Source organism: Podarcis cretensis (assembly GCF_951804945.1).
Source record: "Podarcis cretensis genome assembly, chromosome: 16".
NCBI classification, from domain to species: domain Eukaryota; kingdom Metazoa; phylum Chordata; class Lepidosauria; order Squamata; family Lacertidae; genus Podarcis; species Podarcis cretensis.
Genome location: NC_137186.1, coordinates 20,057,039 through 20,075,391, shown reverse-complemented (window position 1 = coordinate 20,075,391; position 18,353 = coordinate 20,057,039). Strand labels below are relative to the sequence as shown.

At 51.1% G+C, this 18,353-nt stretch overlaps 1 protein-coding gene across 1 annotated transcript in view; it reads left to right on the top strand.

Annotated features, from left to right (window-relative positions):
- PCNX3 (pecanex 3) overlaps window positions 1-18,353 on the top strand; it is a 44,313-nt gene that overhangs the window by 22,091 nt on the left and 3,869 nt on the right. The window contains exons 18-33 of the mRNA XM_079956221.1: window positions 439-544; window positions 1,667-1,759; window positions 2,564-2,714; window positions 3,143-3,290; window positions 4,695-4,872; window positions 5,550-5,658; window positions 6,400-6,529; window positions 8,007-8,065; window positions 9,260-9,475; window positions 10,817-11,070; window positions 12,183-12,413; window positions 12,930-13,033; window positions 13,727-13,874; window positions 14,079-14,309; window positions 15,763-16,037; window positions 16,944-17,140. Of these exons, the coding sequence (XP_079812347.1) occupies window positions 439-544; window positions 1,667-1,759; window positions 2,564-2,714; window positions 3,143-3,290; window positions 4,695-4,872; window positions 5,550-5,658; window positions 6,400-6,529; window positions 8,007-8,065; window positions 9,260-9,475; window positions 10,817-11,070; window positions 12,183-12,413; window positions 12,930-13,033; window positions 13,727-13,874; window positions 14,079-14,309; window positions 15,763-16,037; window positions 16,944-17,140 (2,630 nt within the window). The remainder of the gene's footprint in view (window positions 1-438; window positions 545-1,666; window positions 1,760-2,563; window positions 2,715-3,142; window positions 3,291-4,694; window positions 4,873-5,549; window positions 5,659-6,399; window positions 6,530-8,006; window positions 8,066-9,259; window positions 9,476-10,816; window positions 11,071-12,182; window positions 12,414-12,929; window positions 13,034-13,726; window positions 13,875-14,078; window positions 14,310-15,762; window positions 16,038-16,943; window positions 17,141-18,353) is intronic.

The window sequence follows — 18,353 nt, the reverse complement described above, 5'->3', positions numbered from 1 at the left end:
CCCATGCGGGATGGTTTGGGAGTGCAGCCTGCAGCAGCAGAGAGTGAGGAGGGAGTTGGGACTCCTGAGTGGCAGGGAGACAATTTGAGGGGGGGGGGAGAGCAGGGTTTGTAATCAATATATGCTGGGAGGTGGAAGGACGAGGAAGGACGAGAAAGGGGAGACAGTGGAGCAGATTCCTATGGGAGGTGGTGGACCCTCCTTTCTTGGAGGTTTCGAAGCAGAGGTTGGGTGGCCGTCTGTTATGTGCGATCTAGTTGAGATTCCTGCGTTTGCAGGGGGTTGGATTAGATGACCCTCGGGGCCCCCTTCCGACTCTACAGTTCTGCGATTCTATGACTCCCCCAGCCAGCTTGACGTGGGGAGAGGCATGAGCCTGCTGGGGATTTCCTAACCCTAGTTCTTCTCTTCCCTGTTTGTCTCCCCCGGACGGGACAGGTCTTTGATACGAAGCAAGCTTTTCCCTGAATTTGAAAACCGCAATGTGGAGAGCCCCCCACTTGGAATCAAGGATCCGCTGCCTGAGAAACTACGCGGCTCCCTGGTGAGTAAGGAGGCTTGAGGAATTTGTGGGTGGGTGTTGAAAAGCTCACTCATCTGAGGCACAGCCCCCAAATTCATTTGCAAATTGGGCATAGTCTGCACTGAGCCAGGCAGCGGGAGGAGAGCTGCCTTTTTAATTTTTATTTTCTGTGCAACTTCCCAGGGAAGGGTAGCACGCCATCACCCCAAGGAGCATTTCCATCCACATTTTAAAGTGGCGGTGCTTCTTTGCTTCTCCAGCCGGCTATGAGCTGTGTAAAATTTAATAAGTAGGGCGAGTGGGGAAGTTGAAATACAACCTGTAAACCACCTTTCATGTGGATTAAATAAAAAAAGACCTGTGCTTGCAAAGGGGCTATCTCTTGGTCACGTGCAAAATTGAAGTGGTTTGAGTTCAGGCTGCTCTGTCCATCCCTGCTGGTGAGGTGGGTGGGGCAGCCTGGAAAAGAAAAAAGAAGGGGGTCTGCCCTATGCAGTTTTACATCTTCACTGATAAATGGTGTCCTAGCAACGGGCTGTCCCAGAGTGGTCCATCAGCATAAAACAGGGCTGTCCAACAGGTTGACTGCTATCTACTGTTAGATTGACCAGACTGGTGTCCGTGGTAGATCACGGGATCCTCCCCCCCCCCAAAAAAAAGCTCAACAACATTAGTAGATCACTGCCATTTATTTTATAGTGAGAGTAGATCTCAGTCTCTTGAAAGTTGGAACAAAATAAAAAAATTCCTTCCAGTAGCACCTTAAAGACCAACTAAGTTAGTTCTTGGTATGAACTTTCGTGTGCATGCACACGAAAGCTCATACCAAGAACTAACTTAGTTAGTCTTTAAGGTGCTACTGGAAGGAATTTTTTTATTTTGTTCTGACTATGGCAGACCAACACGGCTACCTATCTGTCTTGAAAGTTGGACATGCCTGGCTTAAAATATCGGCATAGTAGTGATCATCCATAAGAGAAAGTTGTGATGGGCTTTTTGAAGAAAAGGGAGCTCCCTGGAGGGTGTGGGGCTCAGGTGTCTGGGTCTCAGATGCAAGCCAGCCGGTCACCTCTAAAGCAAAGGGCGATGTGCACAGAGAAAGTCCCAGCTTCTCACTTCCTCTTCCTCCTCGCCCCAACGCAGCGGGAGATCCTTCACTCAGACCTGGTCATGTGCCTCGTCATCGCTGTCCTGACATTTGCCATCAGCGCCAGCACTGTCTTCATCGCTCTTGAGGTACCCGTGGGAAGAAAGGCGTGGCGTTGGTGGGTGTGGGAGACAGAGGCTCCAAAGGAGCTTGGGTGCTGCTTTGCGCAGGGAGTGTCAGCGGTTGCCAAGGAGGTGCCCAGTGCTCCAGAGCCAAAAACTTGAGATCTGTGGGGTCCGGTGATGTCACAGATTTGCCGATGTCTGTGGATTGGACCCAGCGGCAGTAATGGGGGTGGTGGGGGTGTTACTAGAGGTAGGAGGAAGGAAGGTAATCGTAGATTCATAGAATTGGAAGGGACCCTGCCAATAATCTAGCCCAACCGCCTGCAATGCAGGAATATGCAGCTGTCCCATACAGGGATTGAACCTGCAGCCTTGGTGTTATCAGCACAGCACTCTAACCGACTGAGCTATCCAGGGAGTAGCTGTGAAGGCCTAGAAAAAGAATTGGGTTAGGGGATCGGGTGACAATCCCCCCCCCAACAGAATTTTAAAGAGAAAATTGAAAACCTCCTGTGAACCATGTGTGAAGGGACCATCAGGGTCATCTAGATTAAGAGTCTCATGCTACATTGACTAAGCTATTTTCTGCCCAGCGTGTTGGCACCAGTGTCCCCCTGCCGCCCACCCCCCTGGCAGTCCAACACTTCTTTGAGCCGCTCACTTAGATAACCCTTGGCAGGTAGGCATTACTTAGTCTAGTAAGCCCATACACATAGAAGAAAAACAGTGAGTGAGCTGGTGCTCCTGGCTAACAAGCTTAACAGCAACCCTTTATGTGCCTGCAGTGTGCTTTATTGCATTGCCCGCCTCTTGTTCTGCCCTTCCCAGTCTGTTCTAGGTTACGTGCTCTACGCTTTGGCCGGCCTGGTGGGCTTCGTCACTCACTACCTGCTGCCCCAGCTGCGGAAGCAGCTGCCCTGGTTCTGCCTCTCGCAGCCGGTGCTGAAGCCGCGCGAGTACAGCCAGTTCGAAGTGCGCAGTAAGTACCCCGGGTACACGTACATGGGCAGGCGTCTCTAAACATGATGTTCCTCTGAGCACTTGAGCAGGGAGAGGCTGCCTTTGGAGGGCTCATTGCTCTCAGCTCAGCCCTGGGATGGTGCAGGCATGGGATGATGCCTTTGTGCACCTGGACTTCTTATGGCACAAAGCAGAGCTTCTAGGTAGGCTTGAGACGCAGTGCAGCAAGGCTTGAGCCCCCAGGGAAGCACTGTGGCTCAGTGGTGCTGCATGCGAAGCAGGTTCAATCCCTGCCATTTCTTGGTAAGGCTGGGAGAGACACCCCTGCCTCTAACCCTGGAGAGCTGCTGCCGGTCAGTGAAGACAGTCCTCAGCTAGATGAGCCAAGCAGGTGATTGAGCATCATCTTATGTTTCTGTGTGCCTTCCTCCACTCAACATCTTCCAGGTGCTGCCCAGCTGATGTGGTTTGAGAAGCTCTACGCCTGGCTACAGTGTGTGGAGAAATACTTCATCTACCCAGCTGTGGTGCTCAACGCTCTCACCATCGATGCCCACTTGGTCAGCACTCCACGGCAGGACAAGTTCTGCATCTAGTAAGTCCCACTTCCACGCTGGGCTGCAACTTCATTGTACAGTGAGAGGGGCTGCTGTGGTGGGCTTTCCCTCCCTCCCTCCTCTCCTTCTCTCTGTCACCTTCTGCACTTCAGGGTAGAAAGCTGTCCTAAGGGTTCTCTAGTGCCAAAAATGTTTGCACCAGGAAAACATGACTCCCTAAGACTACATTTGCACCGTATATATTCGAAACTGTATGATACCAGCTTCAACAGTCATGGCTTCCCCCAAAGAATTCTGGGAGCTGTAGTTTGTTACAGGTGCAAAGAGCTGTTAGGAGACTCCTTATTCTCCTTATGGAGCTGCAATTCCCAGACTTCCCCGTGAAGAGAGATAAATTGTTTAAGCACTCTTGAGAATTGTATTTCTGTGCGGGAAATATAGTGGTCTCCTAACAATCTTTGGCACCCTCCCGGGATTTTGGATGGGGGGAACCATGACTGCTTAAAGCGGTATCATAGCCTTTAAAAGTATGTTGTGAACGTGGTCTTTTCCTACCTGGTGCCTTTCAGAGGTTTTGAACCACAATTCCGATCAGCATGCTAGCTGGGGCTGATGGCAGCTGTAGCCTAACATATCTGGGGGGCACCAGGTTGGGGAAAGCTGCTCTAAATTATGGCTGTCACAAATCCTTGTGTAACTGTATCATTTTCAGAATTTGTTGTGTGCTTGCTGATCACAGGGATTGGATGTGGGTGTGTACTTGGGCCATGAGCACTGAGAAACTCCACTCATGCCTTTTCCAACCATTTTTTGACTTCTGAGATGTCCATATAACTTCCAAGCAAAGGGTAGCAAATGATCAGCCTAATAAGCCAATATCCTTAAGCATACTGAATTTGCAATATGAAATCCTGTGCTTGCTCACCATTTGCGCAGAATGATCTAATAGCATTGGCCGTTGAGCTCCAAGACTGGATTTTTGTGTGTGTACTTCTGTTACTGCCCAGGCTGAGGAGTTAGCGCTGAACTGAAAGTGTGTGCTTATGTGTGTGTTTAAGTGAGTTTCTAGCTGTTGTGTTTATGAAGCTGCGCTTTGAACGTCAGTGGGCTGCACTTGGCAGAATCTCAGAAGCCAGAGCGTACCGGGAAGGTGGGGAACTGAGGGGAACTTTCGTGTCTTTGGTTCTCCCCATGAATAGCAGGAGCGGTGTGCATAGCCTACAGAAAAACATCTTGCAAAAGCTTTGCACGATCCATTTGTGATCGGAAATCATGAACACTGGCCTCCAAATGCCCTTGGCTAGCAATAAACTTCATGTAATAAACTTTTAAGAACCTTGGGTTTCCCTTTTTATTTTTATTTTTGCTGGCTGTAGAGGACAGATGCACGAGTAACATATTCTCTCTTCTTTTCCCTCTCCCCGCCTCCCCTCTAATCCCAGTTGCCGAGCCCTCCTCATCACCATTGCAGGCATGAAACTTCTGCGCTGCTCCTTCTGCTGCCCCCCTCAGCAGTACGTCGCCCTGGGCTTCACTGTCCTCTTCTTCCAGTTTGACTACAAGCAGTACTCTGAGGGCTTCCTCACCGACTACTTTGTCATGTCCATCCTCTTTAGCAAGGTGGGTGCTGACCTGAACCCCCCTTTCCTGTCAGGAGGAGAGTCCTAGAATCATAGAGTTAGAAGGGACCCTGAGGATCATTCCTGAAATGCAGGAATATGTAGCTCTCCCATATGGCCATTGAACCTGCAACCTAGGCATTATCAGCACCGCGCTCTAACCAGTCAGACTGTGGAGAACAGGCAGGTTTGCTTAGGGTCCAAGGGACTAGGATAATGCATTGCAGTGCCTTCCTCTGACCTGGTGCCATTCACTTGGGAAGTGATAGCAGATCTTCTATGAACTAATATCTCTGAGTGTGAATTCTTTATTCATTCATTCATTTATTTGATTTCTGTTTCTCCTTGGAGCTCAAGGTGGCGGCATATGAGGAGGGCAGTCTTTGACGAGGAGTGCCTGGTGCAGGTCAAAGAGGAGGGGCAGGGGAGCAGGACAGGCAGGGACTCCCCCGATTGTGGACCAACCCATTGGGAATAGGGAAGGTGACCCAGGACTTCTAACGGACAATTTTTCCTTTATTAAATTCAGGTGGGGCCTATCCCTTAACCATCCCGGTCTCTGGAGCGGGGCAAATCTGCTCCCTCTCCACTCCGATCCACTAGTCTCTACTGCGGGACGGAGCTCCATGTGGGTAAACTTCTCTGTTCTTCTTTTCCCGCACCCCATCCCCTCTCCAGCTGTGGGACCTCTTATACAAGCTCCGGTTTGTGCTCACCTACATCGCCCCCTGGCAGATCACGTGGGGCTCTGCTTTCCACGCCTTCGCTCAGCCGTTCGCCGTACCTCGTATCCTTTTCCTATTGCGGTAGCCAAGGGGTGGAGGTGGAAGGCAGCACGTTCAGAGTTTTCCTCAGTAATATTCAATTCATTTCACGAAATTTACTTGGCGGAGGAACGCTCGAGTGTTTTACAAATGATGAGTGATGGAAACAGAAATAATTCCCCCTACTCCGTTTCTGTCCTCCGCTCTCAACACAACCCCCGTCATCCAGCAGGAGTGACAGCAGACTCAGGACTGCACATTTAACCAATGGGATTCACTGCCACCTGATGTTCTAGTGTGCAGCATAAGCTGCTTCTAGGAAGATTCAATTCGTCAGTGACTCAGTAGCTTGAATTGGAGCAGCCACGGTCAACATTTTTAGTTGTTTCCTGTTATCTATACCCCCAACTTTCCTTCAAGGAGTTTAGCATGGTTCTCCGCCTCTCTGTTTGATCCCCAAAGCAGCTCTGTGACGTAGGTAAGGTCGAGAGAGGCAGTGACTAGCCCAAGGTCACCCATCAAGCTTCCTGGCTAAGTGTGGGTGTGAACCCTGGTCTCCCGGATCCCAGTGCATCACTCTAACTCCTACAGCACCCTGTTTTGGTGAATGCGAGAGACAGAGAGCAGGTGGCTGGCTGTAACTTTCAGCACCTGGGGTGTGCTGACATTGGACACTGAACCAGCAGCAAGAGTAGCCGGGTATTTGACTTTGTCCTTTTTGAACTTGATGCTGATGTTTCCTTGACTTCTGCCTGCCTGTCCAGACTCTGCAATGCTGTTTGTCCAGGCTGTCCTATCTGCTCTTTTCTCCACCCCTCTCAACCCGCTGCTGGGCAGCGCCGTCTTCATCATGTCCTACGCTCGCCCCGTCAAGTTTTGGGAGCGCGACTACAAGTGAGTGCCGAGCATGTTGCAGGGAGACCCTGGAGCCGACCTCCTTTGCCACTCAGCCACTAATAATAATAACAATAACAACAATAAAAATAATACCCCACCCATCTGACTGGGTTTCCCCAGCCACTCTGGGCGGCTTCCAGCAAAATATTAAAATACAATAATTCATAAAATATTGAAAGCTACTGTAAACAGGGCTGCCTTCAGATGTCTTCTAAAAGTCAGATAGTTTATTTCTTTGACATCTGATGGTAGGGCGTTCCATGGGGCGGGTGCCACTACCGAGAAGGCCCTCTGCCTGGTTCCCTGTAAGTTTGCTTCTCGCAGTGAGGGAGCCGCCAGAAGGCCCTCAGCGCTGGACCTCAGTGCCCGGGCAGAATGATGGGGGTAGAGACGCTCCTTCAGGTATACTGGGCCAAGGCCTTTTAGGGCTTTAAAGGTCAGCACCAACACTTTGAATTGTGCTCAGAAACGTACTGGGAGCCAATGGAGGTCTTTCAGGACTGGTGTTATGTGGTCTCGGCAGCCACTCACAGTCACCAGTCTAGCTGCCGCATTCTGGATTAGTTGTAGTTTCTGGGTCACCTTCAAAGGTAGCCCCACCTAGAGCGCATTGCAGTAGTCCAAGCAGGAGATAACCAGAGCATGTACCACACTGGCGAGACAATACATGGGCAGGTAAGGTCTCAGTCTGCGTACCAGATAGAGCTGGTAGACAGCTGCCCTGGACACAGAATTGACCTGTGCCTCCATGGACAGCTGTGAGTCCAAAATGACTCCGGAGTGAGCTTTCTACAATAGGGACGTAAACGTTGCCTTGTATGGAGACAGGTCTTTGGTCCGTCTAGCCCAGCGTTGTCTACCCCAGGGATGGGGAATTCCCATCATCCCTCATAACTGGCCATGCTGAGTTGTAGTCCAGTGACGTCTGGAAAGCCACAGGTTCCCTACTCTTGGTCTACACCAGGGTTTCCCAAACTTGGGTCTCCAGCTGCTTGGGGACTGCAGTTCCCAACATCCCTGACAACTGGTCCTGCTAGCTAGGGATGATGGGAGTTGTAGTCCCAACAACCACTGGAGACCCAAGTTTGGGAAACTGGCAGTGGCTCTGTCTGTTTAGAGTTTCAAGTGGGAGACCATTCCCAGCCCTACCTGGAGATGCCAGGGACGGAACCCAGAACCTCCTGCTTGCAAAGGGACTCCTCTGCCACTGAGCTACAGCCCTTCCTCACTGGATCACTGGGTCCATGCTCTTGGCCAGGACCACATTCCTGCTGATTGTGGGTGGGACTGGATCCAGGGGTGGGCAGGCCAGAGCCAGAAGTGGGTGAGCTGCCCCCTTTTCTCTCCCTCCCTTCCCTGGGGGCTGCTGTGGGAAAACTCAGGAGGTCCGAACTGATTACTTGCAAAGACATTTCTAAGTCAAGCTGAGGACCACAGGTTGCTCCCCCCTTGTCTAATCTCTCTCTCTCCTCAGCACCAAGAGAGTTGACCATTCCAACACCCGACTGGCCACGCAGCTTGACCGCAACCCAGGTGTGTTTCCAGGGGTGGCCCCCTACTGGAGAGCTTGAGGCTGGCAGCAGGGCGGGGGGAGGCACAGAACTGTTTTCTCCGGCTCCTAGTTCACTTCTTATGTCAACCTGGTCTGGAAAAAGTCACTGTTCCATAAGAGTAAATATTGTGCTTTAGTTCTGTGGCTGTTTTCCAGCTCTCCGTCTACCTTTCTGTGTAAATCCGCACATTTAAAATAATTTTGCGGTGCAATCTTTCCTGTAAAGGAAATCCCACAGCCTTCCGTGCGTCTGACTCCTAAATAAGTGCTGTTTCATATCCAGACATTGCCGGCTCGAAAGACTAAAGGCCATATTAGATGTAACTTTAGTGCAGCCACAGAGGGAGTTTGAATTTGATAGGCACAATGGTGGGAGGTGATTAATGCTTTTTCCACAAGTCACCTGTCCCTTGGCTGCAGTTCCTTGCTACAAGAGCAGGATCCGTCCGCTATGCCTGCTGTCCCTGCCTCTGCTTATAAACATAGGCACTTCCCAGGCTAAAGCGCAGTACGGTCGATAAAAGAGCCGGTGCGCTGCTTAAATGGTCTTGGAGTGTGAATGCCACAAGGTAGTCATAAGGGCATATAGGAAGGTGACTTACATCCTGCCAGACTAATTATCTATCTTTTCCAGTATTGCTGATTCTGGCTGGCAGCAGCTCTCCAGGGTGTGAGAGGGAACCTTCCTAAGTCCTGCTGCGTCAGATGGCAGGGACTGATCCTGCAGCCCTTTGCCCACAAAGCAGGGGCTCTATCTTTGAGCTGCAGTCCCCATCCCTGAAGGCAGGAGACTGCCTTACGCTGAGTCAGGGTCTTTGACCGTCAGCCCAGTGACACTGGCTGGCAGTGGCTCCTTGTGGTCTTGGGCAGAGATAAGTTCTCATCGGCTGATTCATTTAAATGGAGAAGCTTTCCGGGAGTTTCTTGGGTGCAAAGCAGGCGCTGCAACACTTCAGCTGTCATGGAAGCCAGCAGCAGTCATGCACCATGGGCAAAGAAAACCCCCTCCCCTCCTTTGCCCAAATCACTAGCCTGCCTGTTGTGGAGGGAAGCCCTTCTGGGTCCCGAACGATGAGGGTAGAGTTGGGAATCCAACATCTGGAAGGCTGCTCCTCTCTGCCTCCCCTGTGCTTTTGCTACGTATTTGTGCTCATGTGGTTTGCCCCGATTCGCAGGCGCCGATGACAACAACCTGAACTCCATCTTCTATGAGCACCTGACACGCTCCTTGCAGCACACACTCTGCGGGGACCTGATCTTGGGGCGCTGGGGCAACTACACCACAGGGGACTGTTTCATCCTGGCCTCAGACTACCTGAACGCCCTCGTGCACCTCATTGAGATTGGCAACGGTTTGGTGACCTTCCAGCTCCGGGGCCTCGAGTTCCGCGGTAAGTCGGCATGGAGGCCAAAGCAATGGGGAAGCCCATGATCTTCCTGCTGAATCTTCCTGGGACAAAAGACTGCTCCTGGGGCTGTTTGTGGCAGCTGATGGGAAATGTAATCCAAAACATTTGGAAGGCCCCAGAAGACTGGATTACAGCTTCCACCTTCTCTGACGGTTGGCTACACTGGCTGGAGCTGATGGGAGATGGATGCCCAAAATGTGGGTGGAGACACATGGGCTGTCCCTGCTCCATATTGTCACACACAGATACAGAGGGTTTCAGTAATGGTCTTTCCCAGCCTTGCCAGGAGGTGCTAGGAATTGAACCTGGGATGTTTTGGCCTTTGAAATCTGGCATAGGAAGCTTCTTTATATCAAGTCAGACTTGATTTGCCCATTCAGCCTTCCAGTATTGTCTACTGCAGCCTTCTGCAACCTGGTGCCATCCAGATGTTTTGGGCTACAACTCCCATCAGCCCCAGCCAGCTTGGCCAGTGGTCAAGGATAATGGGAGTTGAGGTCCAAAACACCTGTAGGTAACTAGGGTGTAGAAGGCTGGCCTTTGTTGTTGTTGTTGTTGTTGTGGCGGTTGTTCAACAGTGGAACAGTCACCCTCAGGAGGTTATGGACTCTCCATCTTTGGAGGTTTTTAAGCAGAGGTTGGACGGCCACCTGTCATGGATGCTGCAGTTGAGATTCCTGCATTGCGGGGGGTTGGACTAGATGACCCTTGGTGTTCCTTCCAACTCTGGGTTTCTATGATTCTATTATTATTAAAATTTATTACCCACCTTCTGCCAGCAGGTCCCAGGGTGGGTTACAATGATCCTAAGATTCAGAATTTAGAACAGTTAAAATACTGTCACTAACTAGCAGCGGGTCTGCAGCAGAGAAGGGGCTTTTTGCCATCCCCTGCCTCCTGGTTCTTTTTTAAGTGGAGATACCAGAGTTGCCACTGAGCTCTGTCATTGCATCTAGCCTGTAGGCTAGAGGTAGGCAACACACCAGCCCAGAGGTGGAATCTGCCAACCCCATCAATTTTGATGGCAGCGGCGCAGGCAAACAAAATTAAGAGACTGTTGTTGAGAGGTTTAGAACCCTCTGTGCTGTGATGCGAGTCGCCAGTGATCCCCCTCCCTAGTCATTAGATTGGCTATTTCATGAGCAAGGAGGGGGCAGTAGCCCCTCTTCTCAGCTTATTTGCAAGGATCTCTGTGTTCTTGTTTAAGTGTGGGCTCAAATCCCCTGCTGTCAAGATGGGCCACGGGTGACTATGGCCCATGGGGCACAGAGAGGTCAGCGCCCGCTGCCACAGACCAACGTGCAGGCTGCCCTTTCTTTCCAGGTACCTACTGCCAGCAGCGAGAGGTGGAAGCCATCACGGAGGGGGTGGAGGAGGACGAGGGCTGCTGCTGCTGCGAGCCGGGCCACCTGCCACGCATGCTGAGCTTCAACGCGGCCTTTGGGCAGCGCTGGCTGGCCTGGGAGGTGGCTGCCACCAAGTACGTCCTGGAGGGCTACAGCATCAGCGACAACAATGCCGCCTCCATGCTCCAGGTCTTCGATCTTCGGAAGATCCTCATCACTTACTACGTCAAGGTGAACCTCATTGCCTGGGAGGGGAGATCTGTACTACTGCACTTCTGGGTTGTTAGTACAGTGGTACCTCAGGTTAAGAACTTAATTCGTTCTGGAGGTCTGTTCTTAGCCTGAAACTGTTCTTAACCTGAGGTACCACTTCAGCTAATGGGGCCGCCGCGCCGCCGGAGCACGATTTCTGTTCTCATCCTGAAGCAAAGTTCTTAACCCAAGGTACTATTTCTGGGTTAGTGGAGTCTGTAACCTGAAGTGTCTGTAACCTGAGGTACCACTGTAATGGTTGTTACGTCACAATAGTTTTATTTTTCTAAAAATGAAAAGGTTGAAAGAGGTTGGTGCCTTCAGCAGGCACTGGAAAAGCAACAGAGATGTTCTGTGCTGTTTTTCTAGAAAAAGGGGTGCCAGAACTCACCAGGAACATCTCCCTCGTTCTTTTAGAATGGCAGTGGCGCCCACCTAAGTGAGAAGTGCTGGAACTGAGTTCCGGGGGGAAGGGGGGAGCCCTGGAAACAGTTCATATCTAATGTTTGCCAGACAGAATTCCCAAAGAAATTGGTTGGTATTTTGGGGTCCCCTTTTCCAGTTGCATTTGAACAGTGAAACCTCCACCTAACAAGCCAACAGGCATGAGCTTCATACAGTCACTTTGGTCTTAGGAATGGGGCCTTTAATGTGGAACTTCCCCCCATCCCTGTATCAGGCAGATGCCACCTCTGTTAACTTTCTGGTGCCTCTTGAAGACCTTCCTTTTCCAAGAAGCCTTTTAAATTGAGGTTTTTCTCCTAGTCTAATACTGGACTTGTTTTTTGTTGATGTTTTTATTGTTGGCTGCTTTGGGATGTTTCATTGGAATCGATTCATAAATAAAACAGAAGTTTGGAGCAGGGTTTCCCAAACTTGGGTCTCCATCTGTTTTGGGGCTACAGTTCCCATCATCCTTGACCACTGGTCCTGCTAGCTAGGGATGATGGGAGTTGTAGTCCCAGAACAGCTGGAGAGAGGCCCAAGTTTGGGAAACCCTGGTTTAGAGAAACAGTCACAGGAAGTCTTGCGGCATGCTGACATCCCTCCCCTTCCATCCTTTGTGATCACCTCCACCTTTCCTTTGGCAGAGCATCATCTACTATGTGACTGGCTCTCCAAAGCTCGAGGAGTGGCTGGGCAACGAGGGGATCCAGGAAGCCCTCCGCCCCTGCACCTCTCTGAACTACGCAGACAGCGACCCCACCTTCAACCTCAACATAGACGAGGATTACGATCACCGCATGGCAGGCATCACCCTGGCTTCCTTCTGCAACATCTACCTCGACTGGATCCAGTACTGTGCTAGCCGCAGGGAGAAGGTGAGTCATGGGCCATTGTAGGAGAGAAATGGTTGCTCACTCTCTGGAAAAAGGAGGTGCCTGGGGTTCCACCTGGTTCTCCTGGAAGTCTTCCCAAACCCCCAATGTATGTGGGCTGCTCAGAGTCTTCCAGAGATGGAATAATTAAATGCCGCCCATCTGAGTCTCCCTCTCCTGCTGCAACAAGCTGTTCTCCACCCTGGTTTCCAAAAATGAGCAGCATAATGAGGAGGTCAGAACAGAGACCAGATGTGTGCTTGGGAAACATCTGGGAGAGGAGGAGCCTTCGAAGGGGTGGAAGGTTGGGACCTTCAGTCTTGGCAGCTGCTCTATAAGGGCAAGAAGTGTTACTGAGCTGCATGCCGTTTCCTTGAATAAAGAGTTACCTTCACTGACAACCCCGACTCTGCTTCTTTGTGCTGACCTGCATCTGACTCCAGCCCTGACAAATGCAGATTCTATGCATGGGCCCCGTTCTGCCTCCCATGCCTCTGTGTGTCTTTCCTTTCTTTGCAGCCGGTGGACCGGGAGTGGAACTCCCCTCTGGTCACCCTGTGCTTTGGGCTCTGCATCCTGGGGCGCCGGGCCTTGGGCACTGCCTCCCACAGCATGTCAGCCAGGTGAGACCAGCCCCAGACATGCCTCCTCCCCTCCCTCTGTGTTAAGAACCCCACTGTAGGTTTGATTGGAATGCTTTGCCACACAGGTTTATATTATTGTTTGCCTAGCGAGGCAGCATATCACTTTGTATAATGATGATGGTGGTGATGATGAGGATACAGTTGTACCTCAGATCCCAAACGCCTTGGTACTCGAACGTTTTGGCTCCCGAACGCCACAAACCCGGAAGTGACTGTTTCAGTTTGTGAACGTTCTTTGGAACCCGAACATCCAACAGGGGTTCCGCAGCTTCCAATTGGCTGCAGGAGCTTCCTGCAGCCAATCAGAAGCCACGCTTTGGTTTCCAAACATTTTGGAAGTCGAACGGGCTTCCGGAATGGATTCCGTTCGACTTCCAAGGTGTGACTGTATAGGGAACAACTGCTAAAGGCTCCTGCTTGTGTGGCCTGCCTGAACAACATAGCCCAATCTAAGGCTTTTAATCTTAATCATGGCATGAGCCTCTTAATTTTAGGATTGTAGGTTCAAGCCCCACATTGGGCAAAACAATTCCTACATTGCAGGGAGTTGGACTGGATAATAATATTTTTTGTTATTTGTACCCCACCCATCTGACTGGGTTTCCCCAGTCCCTTCCAACTCTTCAATTCCGTGATTCCTCCCTCCCTCCCTCCCTCCTTCTTTCTCTGCAGCCTGGAGCCTTTCCTGTACGGCCTGCATGCACTGTTCAAGGGGGACTTCCGAATCACATCACCCCGCGATGAGTGGGTCTTTGCTGACATGGACCTGCTGCATCACGTGGTGGCACCCGGAGTGCGCATGTCACTCAAGCTACACCAGGTGTGCCTTTGCCCCACCCACGTAGTTAAGTAGGCGCATTGGAAGCTGCCATACAGAGCCAGGTCATGTCGTGGACTGGCTGGAGGCATGGGAGAGGTGGGAGAAACCAGCTGGGGAACCCCAGGGGAAGAAGGCTCAGAGCCAGGGGTGCTCCTTCCCTGTCTCGCCCCTTGCAATACAGCATTGCCTCTCCTCCTCTTCAAGGACCATTTCACCTCCCCGGACGAGTACGACGACCCAGCTGTGTTGTACGACGCCATACGGTCGAACGAGGAGAAGATGGTGATCTCACATGAGGGCGACCCTGCTTGGCGCAGTGCCATCCTCACCAACACACCCGCCCTGCTGGCCCTGCGCCACGTGATGGACGATGCCAGCGACGAGTACAAAATTATCATGCTCAACAAGCGCTACCTCGGATTCCGGGTCATCAAGGTGGGCAAAAGGCTGATATTGCGGGAGATGGATGGATTTTCCGCTTTCATGGGAGTGGGTGAGAAGCTGAGCTCTGTGGGCAGGGAAGTGTGAGGACACAGGTAGCAAGAAAAGACTGCCCACATCAGCATGGTTCAGGGCAAGCAGAGCCTGAAGCATCCACACTGGGAAACAAAGACAGACAAGTGCGTTTGGCTTCATGCAGGCGACTCACCTGGTTTCTCCAGCTCCTAAAAATAAACTTCATAGCAGCCTTCCTCCAAATGTTGTTGGATTCAAGCTCCCACCTTCCCTGACCACTGACCACACTGGCTGAGGCTGATGGGAGTTGTGGTCCGAAACATCTTAAAGGCAGCAGGCTGGGGAAGTCGGTCCTTACAAAGTTTACATCATTTTCACCATCAGAGTTTTGCTGACTTGTGGAAGCTTTCTGTTGAGTCCCCTTCCAGCATTTTAGTTTGGCTGGCAATAGTTGTCCTGTCCACCTTGCACCTTTTTACAGAAGAACATCCTAGCCTCGGTTAACATCTCACCCAAAACTGCCTATATACATAAAAATATAAGGTTGTCGTCCTGCAGTCCTCGTTGGACGATTTGTAGCGCCTCGCCACATCACAATACTGCATTTTCATGAAGTCAGGGTTTAGTAGGGGAGCAACAGAGAAGGCCGGCAGTTGCACAACACTAGTGGGCATGGCATGGGAGTGAAAAGGGAGGAACACTGATGGGAAAAACAACAGCAGAAGTTAGAGTAAAACTGGGCTGGGAAGAAGAAAACTGCGGTTTTAAACAATGGCAGAGGTTTGAGTAAAGCATCTTCATACCGTGGGATATTTAGGGGTGGGGTTGGCAAGTAGAACAAGCAGGGGTGCAGCCTTGTGTGTGTACCCACGCACCCACCCTAGAATAGCTGTTAAAATGACCTCAAAAGGGTTTTCCTACAGTGCTTTGGGCGGTGGGAGGAGGCTTGCAAGCGAGAGAGCCTGGAAGTGAGCTGGGGTTGCTCATCCCCACTCGTCTTTGAGCCTCTGTCTGGATTACCTGCAAGCGTGTGCCAGCCTGAGCTTGCATGCCTGGCATGCCCAGAGGTGCCTTTTGCAGGAAGAGGCATCTCTGGGGAGACAGACCTGCCTGGATCCCGACCAGAAGAGCAGCTGGGTGTGTCACTGACTGAACCAGCAGGGGCAGCAAGGCCAAGCAGTTGTAGCGCACCCACATTCATTGCTCAGGCAGTGGCCAGAACTTCTACTATTGGCATGGGTTCTCGTGGGACTTGTGCAGAGATTCCGGGTTCAGAGAAACTGTGCAAAGAAGAGAATGTTGAGGAGCTAATTTGGGCTTTTGGTGGATGCCCCTTCGACTCTGTCCCGCACCCAGCTCCTGCTCCCAAAGCTGAAAACTTGTGCTGTGTGCTTCTTGCGGAGCAACGTTTTCCTCCCTCCTTCTGTTCCAGGTGAACCGGGAATGTGTGCGGGGTCTGTGGGCCGGGCAGCAGCAGGAGCTGGTGTTTCTCCGGAACCGGAACCCCGAGCGCGGCAGCATCCAGAACGCCAAGCAGGCCCTGCGCAACATGATCAACTCCTCCTGCGACCAGCCCATCGGATACCCCATCTATGTCTCTCCCCTGACCACTTCGTACGCCGGCAGCCACCCGCAGCTGCGCTCGCTGTGGGGGGGCCCCATCAGCTTGCACAATATCTCTGCTTGGTTCATACGAAGCTGGGAGAGGTGAGGCTCTCCCTTGTGTTGCAGGAGGCTCCATGTTTCCCTGTGGCTGGGATGGGGGATAATGTGGCTCTCCCAAATCCTGCAGGCCTCCAACTAGTATGGCTAGTGACTAGGGCTGATGGGAGTTGGAGGTCAGCAGCTTCTGGGGATTTGCAGGTTCCATTCAAGTCATGAAGCTCACGGGGTGACCTTGGGCCAGTCACTGTGTCTCAGCCTAACCTACCTCACAGGGTTGTTGTTGGAGTTAAGTGAGGAGCGAGAGAACCCTGTTCGCCATCGAGAAGAAGGTGGAATATAAATGCATTTTTTTAAAATTTAAAAATTAGTTTCTGGTTTTAAAGCAAATACAAGAACCTTCAAACATTCAGCATTACATCTGATGGTGTTTGTTCCATCCATTGACTTTGGACATAAGCTTACACATTCAGTGCTCAAACATATTACTTAACATAATCTCTCCACTGCACAGTTGGTATAACAAAGTCTTGATTTTGGCCATTAACATAGTTTAAAAAAGGGGTCCACCTTTCTTGGAAGGTGCCTCTTTTCGTTATGCCTTTAATTGCCCTCCTATGTCAGGCAAGACACTCAAACATTGCTGTAGCCCACGTATTATTTTTCCATATGTTTAGGGGTATTCCAGTCTGGCTCTTCCATTGTTGAGCTGGCCATGTGGCACTCAGGAAGAAGCCTACTAGTTCTCTGTGGTGCAGGGTGGAGCCTATTTCCGAAGATAGCAGGGCTAAGGCAAGAATAAATACAATCAATAAATAAAATTCAAGGTTGGGGGGGGGGGGGTTCTTGGCAACTAGAAGGACAGGGTGGGCAGTAACCAGCACAGCTATTCCCTTTGCTTGCAACCCCACCTGCTCAACACCTGTCCCAATTTCATCCTCTGTTTCACAGGTTGCAGAAAGGCTGTGGGGCTGGTTGCAATAGCGGAGGGAACATTGAGGATTCGGACTGCGGTGGTGGCTCTTCCTCCCTCAGCAATAATCCCACCGTGCACGGGTCTCAGGCTCCTGGGAGCACCGCTCACAGTGTGGGCACAGGGGCTGCAAACCCCGCCGAACCGGTCCTCACCACTGCCCAGCCTCAGGCAGGTAAGGAGGACTCTCCCCCCACTCCCACCCCGCAAATGCGACATGGCTTTTGGTGAAAGAATGGGGCATAATAGGGGTGAACACAGCGGGGGGGGGGGAGTCAGAGAGGACAGGGTTTTGAGAACAGGAGGAGGGCTGGGATTCCAGCAGAAGGAGAGCCTGCTGGATGGAAAACCTCGCAGCACTCGCCCACCGCCCCCGGCACCTGCAGACACTGCCTTCTCCTTCTCCTCCTCCTCCTTCTTCTTCGTTAAATATTTTTTATTAATTTTTAATTACAAAAATCCAACATGTGCCATATTATATTAATTTGAAATAGCAATACCAATTCCAATACAAATCAATTACCTAGCCAAATATAAATTTTGTTTCTTGATAAAATCCCTTAAACCACAGCTACAATGATTACCGTATTTTTCACCCTATAGGATGCACTTTTCCCCCTCAAAAAGGAAGGGGAAATGTGTGTGCGTCCTATGGGGCGAATGCAGGCTTTCGCTGAAGCCTGGAGAGTGAGAGGGGTTGGTGCGCACCGACCCAGGCTTCAGAAAACTCTCCAGGCTTCAGAAAACTCTGCACAAGCCGCGGGAGCCCTCCCCGGCTTGCACAGAGCTGCCTCTTATCCCGAAGCCCCGGTGCACTGGGCAGTCGCGCCGTGGCTTCGGGTAACTCCGCGCAAGCTGCGGGAGGGCTCCCACGGCTTGCGCAGAGCAGCCTGTTCTGGGGGCTGGGGTCGGGGGAAGCTCGGGCTTCCCCCGCCCCAGCCCCACGCTTGGGGGGAAAATATTTTTTTTTTCTTTATTTCCCCCCCAAAAAAACTAGGTGTGCCTTATGGGCCGGTGCGTCCTATGGGGCACAAAATACGGTAACTTCAGTTCGCATTAACACATATAGTAATTTGTAAATTTGCAAATGAAGTTCACCTTTCTTCTTCCTGTGTGAGGTTTTAATTTCCAGCAGTTGTTCCTTTATTTCTTTATCAAATATTATGTCCATATTAGTTATTCCTGATCTCCTTTGTGCCTTATGGCTTCTGTTGACTGGGAGTTACTCTGGAGAGGTCACTCTTTGTTCTCTCTTCAGAAACTAGACCATGGAAGAACATACCCAACTTGGCTAAAAGCCACTGACAGCCTTTTAAAACAAAATTTTATTGGTTTTTAAACATATAACCATTAAACACTTATCCATAAGTACATGTAATGATGTTTGT